This window comes from Alligator sinensis, unplaced genomic scaffold (genome assembly GCF_000455745.1).
Source record: "Alligator sinensis unplaced genomic scaffold, ASM45574v1 scaffold446_1, whole genome shotgun sequence".
NCBI lineage: Eukaryota > Metazoa > Chordata > Crocodylia > Alligatoridae > Alligator > Alligator sinensis.
Genome location: NW_005843090.1, coordinates 247,263 through 258,440, shown reverse-complemented (window position 1 = coordinate 258,440; position 11,178 = coordinate 247,263). Strand labels below are relative to the sequence as shown.

General features: G+C 54.4%; 1 protein-coding gene across 4 annotated transcripts in view; it reads left to right on the top strand.

Annotated features, from left to right (window-relative positions):
* The window catches only part of ARHGAP39 (Rho GTPase activating protein 39), a 160,391-nt gene that overhangs the window by 44,156 nt on the left and 105,057 nt on the right, over positions 1-11,178 (top strand). Inside the window, exons 1-2 of one of the 4 annotated variants that reach the window (XM_025193684.1) lie at positions 3,734-3,894; positions 5,773-5,884. The exons of the other annotated variants lie outside the window; for them this stretch is intronic. Of the exons in view, the coding sequence (XP_025049469.1) occupies positions 5,865-5,884 (20 nt within the window). The 5' untranslated portion in view covers positions 3,734-3,894; positions 5,773-5,864. Of the gene's footprint in view, positions 1-3,733; positions 3,895-5,772; positions 5,885-11,178 lie in introns of those variants that run through there. 4 annotated transcript variants of the gene reach the window in all.

Genomic DNA, 11,178 nt, shown 5'->3' with positions numbered 1-11,178 from the left:
CCTCCTCTTTTCTGGGCAGATTGAGCGCTGACGAGGGGAACTTGGGTCTGTGAAAGTTTGTGCTGTCTTTACATATCTTAGTCTATAAGGCCTCTGCGATGCGACGCACTTAATATATCACACAATTAACGGGTGAGTTGGGCGATCAGTTTGGACGGCCACGTATGAAAAGCAGTTATCGTGCTATTAAGTGGTGAGTCGGGCAATGAATTTAGATAGCCACATGTGCAAGGTACTTATCACGCAATGAACTGGTGAATCGGGCAGTGACTTGAGACCAGCTACATTATCACACCATAGCAATGACTGGTGATCTAGAAAAAGAGCCACGCAGCTCCCGAGTTAGTGCTTGGAGATGCGTAACAACTCTAGAGCTGGTTTCTCTCCAGCTTTCATTTGCGGTGGCCAACTGCCCTGCTTTCTGACCGACTTCAGACTACCGCGGCTACCTGCCTCTCAGGTGGAGCTTTGTCAGCAGACTCGACAGTAGAAATCTGGTGTTCGGGACTGCCTCCTTTCCACCAGTGCAGAGCAGAGCAGAGCTTGCCAGCTGTTGCTTTTCTCGTCTCTCAGCCCCAGTTCGTTAGCTTGATTACTTTCACCATTTTTTTTAATCCATCTCCTGGGAGAGCAGGATGTCGGATCCTCCCTTGCTCTCCGGTCCCTCTCGCGTGTTCCTGTTTGCAAGGCGAACTTGTCAGCAGTGGTTAGCGCTAGGGTGGTGAACCTCGAAGGAGCCGTGTCCTTGCTGGGGTTGAGATCCGCGGACTACATGGAAGGTGCATCACGTCCAGAGGCCAGAAGCCTGTTCTCAATGGAGGCAGATGACAGGACAAGGAGCAATGGGCTCAAGCTGCAGCAAGGCAAGTTGAGGTTGGATATTAGGAAAAACTCCTCATTTTCTATAATTATCTGTCACTCTGAAACAGGATAACTGATGTGACCAGCCATTTTAATTGGTCTTATTTATCCCCTCTCCCTCCCATCCCCCTGGCCATTAATGGGTTCCTGTGCTAAATTTTGCTGCTTCTTTTCAGACTTTTCGTGCCCTCTGATACAGCTGAAATGAAGAGGGGCCTTGATACGTAGCACTGATGAGGCAGGGCAGGGTGGCACCTGCAGAGAGGAGCTGGGTGAAAGAGGTGCGTGGCAACGGGGAGGCTTGTATTTTGTGCTCCTTGCCTAATTGTGGAACGATTTCTGCAGCTCTTGGTGAGGATTTTTTTAAGCGCCCTGACAAAAAAACTCTCTAGAGTGGAGCGGCTCTGCCCTAAGACACAAATTCACAGTATAAGGCAAGTCCTGCTTGAGACTTTTAAAGCACTCATGCTCCTTTTTAAAGGACGACTTCCATAATGAAGAAACTTTTTAGCGTATTACAGTTATTAGCTGCCACTTCAAACTGTTAGCAGCTTGCCTTGGCAAATCTAGCATCATGTTGCTTTATGAATGGTGTGGTTCAATTGATTACTTGCAGGTTGATTGTAATGGTAACTACAGGCAGTCTGCTGCGTTCTCCCAGATAAAGTACAAGATGGGGTAATAATTAGTGTCTGCTACGAACCACCAAACCGCAGTGGAGAAGGGGATGGCTTGTTCTTCTTGAGCCTCCCCAGGGTGACGTGGGATTTTTAATCGGAGCAACATGCAGGAAGCCAATACAGGAATTAAATTATAGCTGACAGTCTCTTAACTCCAGCATTGCACCAATTGCTCGGTGTTTCATATACCAGCCGTATCTTGGCAGATGAGGAGGGAGGAATTGATCTCGGCGGTAATAACGAGCCTTCTCCCGCGTGGAATCGAGTCATGGCGGCTTGCACCGGAGTCTGAACCGATTTAAAATCCCAACAAGCAAATGCATGCTTGGGCCGATGTGGATCTCCAGTGGGTACCAGCTTACTCCTTGCAGGTGAGGATGGAGTAGATCCAGCGGTCTCCATAGCTGACCCAGTCCTGAGAAGGTCCAAAACCTTCCCAGTCTGAACCAGTCTGACTGGGAAGGAAAATCCCCTCCTACCCCCATTGCAGCATCCGTCTGAGCCTGAGCGCGGGGGCAAGACCCTCCAGCCAGGACCCTGCGGGTTAATGCCAGCAGGAGCATTGGCACAGCCCAACTTCTCAAGTATGAAGAGGGAGAACAAGGGTCCTCCCTGCCACAGAGGCCTGGGCATGAATCAATGCGGCTGAACTACTGCAGAGCAGAGGAAGATTCGATATCAGGAAGGTGGTTTTTCACCGTCGGGGCAGGGGCACACAGTGCCCGGGGCAACTGGGGTGCAGACAGAAGCCGGGCAGGCGTCGGGGCTGTGGTGGGAGCAGGGCATGGAAGGAGCCTGATATTCAGGCCAGCTCGAAAGACTCACCCCCACCCCTCGTTACCAGCAAATCATTTGGGTTTCCTGACTGAACAGCTGGGCACAGGCCCGGGCGTGAGCTCGCCCTTCCCTTCCAGCCAGATCGTCAGGCAAAGACCACCTTTGTCATGTCCCTCCAGCCTTGGCGTTTCCTGCAGCTAGGAGCCAGGTTGCAGACCAGCACCTGTGCTTAGCAGGGTCTGACCTGAGCTGGGCATGATGGGAGCGCCCTGCCTGAGCTGCTTCGGGCTCTGGTTTGCAAGCATTTCACCTCTCCACCTCCCTCTTGGGCTAGCTGGATGCAGATGCTGATACCCTCTGGTATACGCTACACTGAGGATGCCTTGGGCCCACACACCTGGGTTTGCAGGGTTTTGCATTCGCTGTTTGGCCTGACATGTTTCATGCACGTGCATGACCCAGAACGGGGTCTTTTGGAACGATTTGACTTCAAGAGCATCGTAGGAGCACACCGGTTCGGGGTGTTTTCCAGTGATGTGTGTTAATAGCGGCATAGAGAAGCAGGGCTGGAAGGGATCCCCAGACGGCATCTAGTCCAGCTCGATCAGCCCTGTCCCAACCAGTCCATGCAACCAGAATCCAGACTCTGCATAAGACTCCCCTCACCCGACACAACACATGGCTTGCCACGGGCATGACAGCAGCGGACGTCCTGCCTCCGTAAAACGAGGACCCGGCAGCACCCCACGGGCATTCAGCCACAAAGCCTCCTGGAAATGTGGGTGCTCCCCCTAATTAACAAGGGGAAATCGTGGCACAGAAGGGCTTGTCCAGGGTGAGAGCGAGATGGAGTCGGGATTAGAGCCCATCGCTGGGCTGCGATGGCTCCCACGCTCCAAAGCCAGCGGGCCACGGGGCAGGGCATAGCGTTGCATGAGGACGAGCGCTCGGATCCATTGCTCTTGCTTTCTAGCTCCCAGCTGCAGCGCTCGTCCTATTTATAGCCTCCATCTCCGAAGCGAGTCGTATTTTCAGTAGGACTCCACTCCATCGCCTCTCTCCCGCTTCTGTGGCAGTGAAAGGTCAGCCGCTGTTTTCCTCTCCTCTGGCAACACGGCTCCCCGCAGATTCAAGAGTGCGTCCCGGCCTCGCCACGTTAAAAACCTCCATGCTTTCCCGTTTCTATCGCCATGCAAATGCACGGATTCTCCCCCTGCCTCTGCTCGAACGTCTCCGCACCTTGTCACCAGGGGGAGGGAGGGCGGTGGATGTTAGCAGCCTGTCGTCTCTATTCTTGTAGCAGCACGCAGCATAATAGAGCTCAACCTAGATCTGCCGTATTTATGCCACGTTTGGTCTAGCTCATCTTCCTTCCCGGGTGGCGCAGGGAGAGCTCTGTATCCATGCCAGCCCTCCGCTGGCTTCGCACCCCGGGATCTTCTGCACCCAGCTTTGACGGAGGTGCGTGCATTTGATGGGTCGTGCGTTCTGTAACGATGAAGAATTGTGAAGCTGTTACTATCGAGAGTGTCTGAAGAGTGAAATGCAGGTCTGGAAACGTGGAAAGCACTGGCAGGTGGGGTCCCACCCTTGATGCAGCAGAAACAGGACATTGGGACGGTCTCTGGAGACCCTGGGCTGGGGTTGGGGGCTGTGGAGGGGAGTCCAGTGTAGTCAGATTGGCTTTACAGAGGACTTGCAGAAGGAGACGACTCCAGCCCAGGATATATCCGATGTGGGAGGACCAAAGAGCTTGGCTTTTTAGGGGTAGGGGCTGCGGCTTGGGCTCCGAAGACCCAGCACGTGCTGCTGGCCTGGCTGGAGGGCACCTGGGTTGGAAGGATGGACCAGGTGAGGGCCATTGCCTTTGGGAGGCTGGGATGTTTTCCAAACAGCCTGGACCCTCTCGCATTTTAACCAAAGCTCTGTGCAGAGACTCTCTGCAAAGCCCATCGTGCCTGTCTGTCCGCACTGACCCTGGGGTCCTGAAGGGTTTAACCGATGCAATGAGGGAGGCCTGAGGAGCCAGGTCTGGCCCCGGCGCATGGGCTGCTAGACTGCAAACTCCAGCTGGGGGGAAAGGAGGGTTCAGGGTACGGCCTCGTGGGCCAGGCTGAGCCAGGAGCGGTGACTGGAGCCTTCTCCAATCCCAGAGATACAATACATCTGGACATTCAGCTTTTTTATCCCCTCGCTGTATCCTGAGCATCCAGGAGGGACTGCCCAGTTGGACTTGGTCTCACGGGTTCATCCTCTCTTCCCGTGTATCCTGCCTAGAGCTCTCAATACCCCACTGCCCTTTCTGCTTTGCCCTCCAAGGACGCGGGCTGCGTAGCATTAATGCTTTCTGGCAATGAGACTAAGGTGGGTCACAGCGCTGCCCCTGGGCACTGTTCAATCCCAGGCAATCAGGCCCATTGCAGTGATTCTTCCCCTCTATTCAGCACTGGGGAGGCCACATCTGGAGTCCTGTGTCCAGCTGTGGGCCCCACTACAGAAAGAATGTGGACACATTGGAGAGAGTCCAGTGGAGGGCAATGAAAATGGTTGTGGGGCTGGGGGACAGGACTGGTGAGGAGAGGCTGAGGGAACTGGGCTGATTGAGTCTGCAGAAGAGAAGACGGAGGGGGATTGAATAGCAGCCTTCACCTCCCTGCAGGGGGGCTGCAAAGAGGATGGAGCTGGGCTGGTCTTAGTGGGGGCAGATGACAGAAGGAGCAATGGGCTTAAGCTGCAGCAAGGGAAGTTGAGGTTGGAAATAGGGAAACTTTCTGTTGAGGAGGATAGTAAAGCACTGGAACAGGTTACCCAGAGAGGTGGTACAATTTCCATCCTTGGAAGTGTTTAAGACCCGACTAGACAAAACCCTGGCTGGCATGATGTGATTGGGGCTGGTCCTGCTGTGAGCAGGGTGTTGGACTAGATGTGATCCCCTGAAGTCCTTTCCAACCCTCGTTTTCTAGGATTCTGTGTTTCTGTGACATATGGTTATGTGTTATATTCTGTGTGATAGGGGAAGTCTAGATTTCGTGCTTAGCTCTTGCTTTGGGGAAGGGGACGGGGACAGCACACAGAGGCCTTTTGTGTGCCCTTATAGGTAAGTCTTTGCAGACCCTGCCTAGATAAGCCATCGGAGTGAGTTCGCCTGGGCAAATGCTGGGGTGGGGAGCGATGCACTGGGAATTGCCCCCGTCGAGCTGCCGTGTTTGCTAGCAGGGGAACTCCTGCTCCTAAAGCCGCTGCTGGTCTACAGAGATGTGGTTTAAAAGCATTTTCCAGTCCCTTCCTGCAGGCACAGACATCTCTTTACACTACCACGGCCTGGTCGGCGTGTGCTGCACAACGAAGGCAAAAGCTGTTTGTCCTGGTCATTGTCTCTGCCCGTTTCCATCCTCTTGATGGACATCTCCAGTGTGGCACTTCAGAAAGTGTAAGGACTGTGTGTTTTTTACAGGAGACGATACTGCAGCCCGGAGGAACGGGAGATCCCAGGAAGGAATACATCTCCCTCTGCTGTATTCCCAGTCTCTTAGGCTCCGGGCTCAGATGGATGCTGCTCCAGTAAAGTAGGTTAAATAGCACAAATCTGAGTGTAATTTGGCACAAATAATACTATCGGAGCCATTTATCTGGCTAATATCAGTAAAATGCATTATATTTAAATGGATTAAAGTAATTAAACCTCCTCATTGAAGGGCCTAAGCAGCAGCATCCTCTGCAGCAAGGGCCTTATCTGCAGCCTTCCTGTAACAGATCTTTGTCCGTTCCCGTGATGTTCTGGCAGGCTGGGTGGCCTGACGCGGCTCCGGTGACCTCAGTCACAGGAGTAGGGGCAGAGCCCAAGGTCTGGGCCTGCAGAAGCACACAGCTTCAATGTTTTGGCGGTGGGTGCGAAACCTCCCATATGGGGTTTGTAAGGGGCAGTCAGTTGGTTGAGTGCTTGCAAGAGAGAACAGGATGGCATTAGGAGCACAACCATTCTGCTGTCCCCATTCCCTGAATGCAGTTTCTGCCGATGGAGGATGTGCCGTCACACTTTGCCCAGTGTCTCCCGTGCCAGTGCTTGGCAGCACAGTCAGTAGTGCCCATCACCATTACTTTTCTGCAACAGCTGGGGTTGCCAGCTGTCAGTAAAAATAAAAAATTTAGTCATCAATAAAAACACTAAGCAGACTTCGCTTGATTGAAGCTCGGACAGACAAAACACAGCAGCACTATCTGCTGTCCAAGAGGGAGCACATCGCTCTGCAGGGAGAGTTTTCTCAGCTTTGTGCTGTTAGTGTGTCCCAGGCTGCCTGTAATACTGCTGGGTTGCAGGTAGGCTTCTTTGGGGGTCCATGCTAGATGGGGGAAGCAGGGTCAGCAGGGGTAAGGCTGGGGGCAGGGGTGAGCAGCATAGTGCAGGGTGCAGCTAGGGATATCAGGCTGTGGGGGTGCGTAGGGGGTCCCTGAGGGCTGGGCAGCACAGTGTAAAACCATCGTTGCAGTCAAGCAGGGTTGTCAACCCAAGACAGCAGGTTTTTACTGCAAGCTTTTTACTGACACCCAAACTTTTTTCCTATTGTTGACATAAAACCCATAAAATTTGACCCTAGCCCTTCTAACTGGGGCCTGGCACCAGGGCCGGGCCTGGCAGAAGAGTTACATTTGGTAAAACATATAACAGTAAAAAAAAAAAAAAAAAAAAAAAAAGTATTATTTAAAAAAAAGTCAGTAAAAAGCTTTCAGATTGTTAGTAAAAAAATTAATAAACCTTGGATTTGCACTCCTGGCAGCAATGTAGCTGGCCTGGCCCAGGTCCCAGTGGCAGGCAGGGCTAGCTTTGCTGGGCAGGTGGTTGCTCTGAATACCTACAACACCAGATAAAAGATGGGGTGAGGTTTGAGGGGCAGGTTGCTTGGCTTTATTTCCAGAGAAATCATAAAATCATTGAGAAGTTGGGCTGGCAGGGAGCTGCAGGGTCACATCCAGTCCAAGCCCTGCCTAAGGCAGGATCAGCCCTGTCCAAACCCCCCAGACAAACCCGTGTCCAACCTCAGCCACACGACACAGTTGCCCCTGACACAGCCCCAGGCATCGCCCCTACCCCCGGGATACAGGGGGGTCGTGGCTGCCAAAGTCCTGCTGCTGCCAGGGGGGTCGTGGGTGCTGCAGGGAGCCCAGGCCCAGGCTGTGCCCCTGCTGCAGAGGAAGGCAAAACCCCCCATAGATTCATAGAAGTAGTTCGGAAGGGACCTTGTAGATCTTCTAGTCCGATCCCCTGCCTGGGCAGGAGGAAAACTGGGCTCAAATGACCCCAGCCAGGTAAACGTCGAGCCTCCTCTTGAAGACCCCCAGGGTAGGAGCCAGCACCACTTCTCTTGGAAGTCGGTTCCAGGTCCTAGCTGCCCTGACAGTGAAGTAGCGCCTCCTGATGTCTAGTCTAAGCCCACAGGGGATGCAAGGTCTTTATTCCCATACACGGGCCATTCCCAGCTGCCCTGTAGCCTGGGTTGTGCAGGTCTGGCCCTTGGATGATGCTGCAGCTGGAGGAGGGGTGGGAAGGGAGCAGACCACACCGGGTGCAGGTGAGAGAACTCTTTGCACCCCCTCTGCGCCCTTCGAGATGGCTCCAGCGGTTCCTGTTCTCAGGCACATCCCAGGAGCTGGAGGACCATGTCTGAGACTCAGTGGGGTCCTAGCAGGAGTCAGGGGTGAATCCCAAACCCGGCAGGCAGTTGTCAGCAGGTCATAAGGGCTCCATGCTGCCTGGATGAAAGCCGAGCACGGTTCTTCTCCGGTCCCCTCTCCTGCAGCATCCACGTGTGTGGGAGAGGTTGCACGTGGACTTCGGAGCTCTGCACATCTGTGCAGTCCTGTCAGCTATCGTGGGCCATGGCGGGGTGGGACACAAAGAGGGAGGCTTGCTTGGCTCTTGGGACCAGCAGGGGTTTGACCCCCCGGCATCGTACCAGTTTCTCCAAGCTCAGAGCTTGCAGTAGAGTCCTGCTGCACCGACGAGGTGGAGAAGCAATGCCACGCTCCTGGAGCACGGGCTCTCCTCCTCACTGCTGTCTCTGAAAGATGCTGCGGTATAACCATTGCAGACTATTAAGAACCAGAAACAATGTCCGTCCATCCATCCTTCCTTCCTTCTCTGCCTCTTGGCCTGGGTGCTCAACAGGCATCGGATGGCGCTTAGTGAAAGACGCCAAGCAAACACCATCCTTTATGACTCGCTTGCTGGGCATTGCGTTATTCAGAGAACGGAGGAACCAGGAATCGGGCCATGAATGGGTCGCTGGAAATGTGGTGAGTGTCCTAACCTTTGCCAAATCTGTAGGGTTTCTTCTTTTTTTTTGTTCCGGGTAGATTTGGTTTTGCAAGAGTTGCCTGCTCAAAAAGGCAATCATCTGGTTCTGATGCAGGCAAGACGCGGTGGCACTTCACACGTCAGCAGGGTGATTTGTGGTTAAAAATAGTCCCTTTGTACTGAAATGCTTGTCATGTTCTGTGTCCCAGGCATCTCTCGCAAATTTGAGCCAGCAGTGTGCCCTGGTTGCCAAGAAGGCGGACGGCATCCTGGGCTGTGCCGGTAGGAGCGTTGCCAGCAGATCGAGGGCAGTGATTCTTCCTCTGTATTCGGCACTGGGGAGGCCACATCTGGAGTCCTGTGTCCAGCTGTGGGCCTCCCACTACATGTCCTGTGATTGTGTGACAGCTTGAATGACAGATTCCCTCCAACTGCACTGAGCTTCTGGGCTTGGGCAAGAGGCTCACTGCAAAACGCTGGCGCATATGGCCGGGCGTGAGCGCGGAGAGCAGGCGTGCTCCATCAGCTCGCTTCTGGGTTTGCAGACGCTTGTGTTTTCCCGGAGCTATTTGCTTCTCAGATCCGGGAGCGGAGCAGCCCCTTGCACTGTGCTCTGCGTGGAGACACAGGCCACGGCTATAAATCTGCTTCTGGAGAGGCCTGGGTGGACTCGGCTTCACAGCAAGCAGCATTTTCCCTTCCACCAGCCTGTGGCTGCAGGGTGCCATTTCTGGGCCTGCCTTGTGCTCCCGTCTGCTGTTCTTGTTGTTTCTTGATTTCAAGCAGCCTAGTGATCTCCTCGGGTCCCCAGGGTTTTTAAACCCTGACCACGGAAACTCTCGTGAGAGCACTTCAAGGAGCTAGTGATGGCATGTCCCTGCCAGTAGCGTTTAGCTTGGATCTCATCACGCGCCCACCTCCCTCTCATAGGATGACAGACTATGAGGGCTGAAGGGACCTCAGGGGATCACATCTGGGGACTCCCCAGGGGGAAGAGCTGGACTGGGAATTTTCAGGTCAGCTTGCGGAGGCTGTTAGGTCACCCATGATGACCATGTCCCTTGACTTAAACTACCTGGATATCTGCTGGGAGGAGAAGGCAGTGACCACTCACATAGGGTCCTAGCCAAAATACAGGACCTCCATCTAACCCAGGAGGCGCACAGCCCCACCAGGGGAGACGCCTTGCTGGACCTGGTGCTGGCCACGGGCGACGACCTGGTGCAGGGTCTGCGGGTGCTCGACCACCTGGGCGACAGCGGTCATCGCCTGCTGGGATTCACCATCCAGTGCAGGGTGTCCAAGGCCTGCAGCAAGGCAGCAGCCCTGGACTTCAGGAGGGTGGGCTTCAATGCGGTAAGGAGACTAGTCGGGAGGCACTGAGGTCCCGGAGGGGAAGGGAGTCGGGTGTCCAAGAAGAGCGGGCGTTCCTGAAGGAGACGATCCTCCACGCCCAAAGGGAGGTAATCCCAACACAGATCAAAGGGGGCAAGAGGGCACAAAAGCCCCCCTGGCTCACCAGAAGCATCTGGGAACGTCTCCTAGCTAAAGGGAGGCGTACACCTGATGGCAGGGAGGGCCATCCCCAGGGAGGACTACACCGCGGGTGCTCGGAGCTGCAGGGGGCGGTCGGGAAGGCCAAGGCAGAGATGGGACTGGGACTAGCGACCTGGATCTAGGACAACAAGAAGTCCTTTTTTAAATACATGGGGGGTAAAAAGAAGGTGCCAAATAATGTGAGGCCTCTGCAGGACATGCTAGGAAATCTGGTGGTAGCACCAGACAGTAAAGCTCACCTCTTTAACAGATTTTTTGCCTCCATTTTTCTGAGCAGGGACAGGGACATCCCCCCCACCGGGACCCCCTCAGGCCCCAGGGGAGGCGCACCCAGGCCTAGGGTCAGGGAGGATCAAGTCAGGGAACTTCTGGAGGGACTGGATGTATTTAAATCAGCTGGTCCTGACGATCTCCACCCCAGGGTGCTGTGGGAATGAGTAGAGGTCATTGCGGGACCCCTGGCACGCCTTTACGAGCACTCGTGGTGCTCTGGAGAGGTGCCGGAGGACTGGATAAGGGCCAATGTGGTCCCCATTTTCAAAAAAGGGAGGAAGGAGGACCCAGGAAACTATAGGCCAGCTAATCTTACCTCAGTCCTGGGGAAACTCTTTGAGAAAATTATCCAGGAGCACATCTGCAAGGTGTTGGCAGGGGAGGTGATGCTTAGGGGTAACCAGCACGGGTTCATTCGAGGCAGGTCCTGTCAGACCAACCTGGTGCCTTCTACGACCAGGGCACAAAAGCCTTGGACGCAGGGGTAGCAGTGGATGTAGTCTTTCCCAACTTCAGGAAGGCCTTTGACACTGTCTCTCACCTCATTCTCATCAAACAACTCGGGGACTGTGGTGTCGACACCTGCACTGTCAGATGGGTCACTAACGGGCTGGAGGGCCGCACCCAGAGAGCGGTGGTGCACGGGTCTTATTCGACCTGGAGGGATGCGGGCAGTGGGGTCCCCCAGGGCTCGGTCCTCGGGCCCGCGCTGTTCAACATCTTCATCAGCGACTTGGA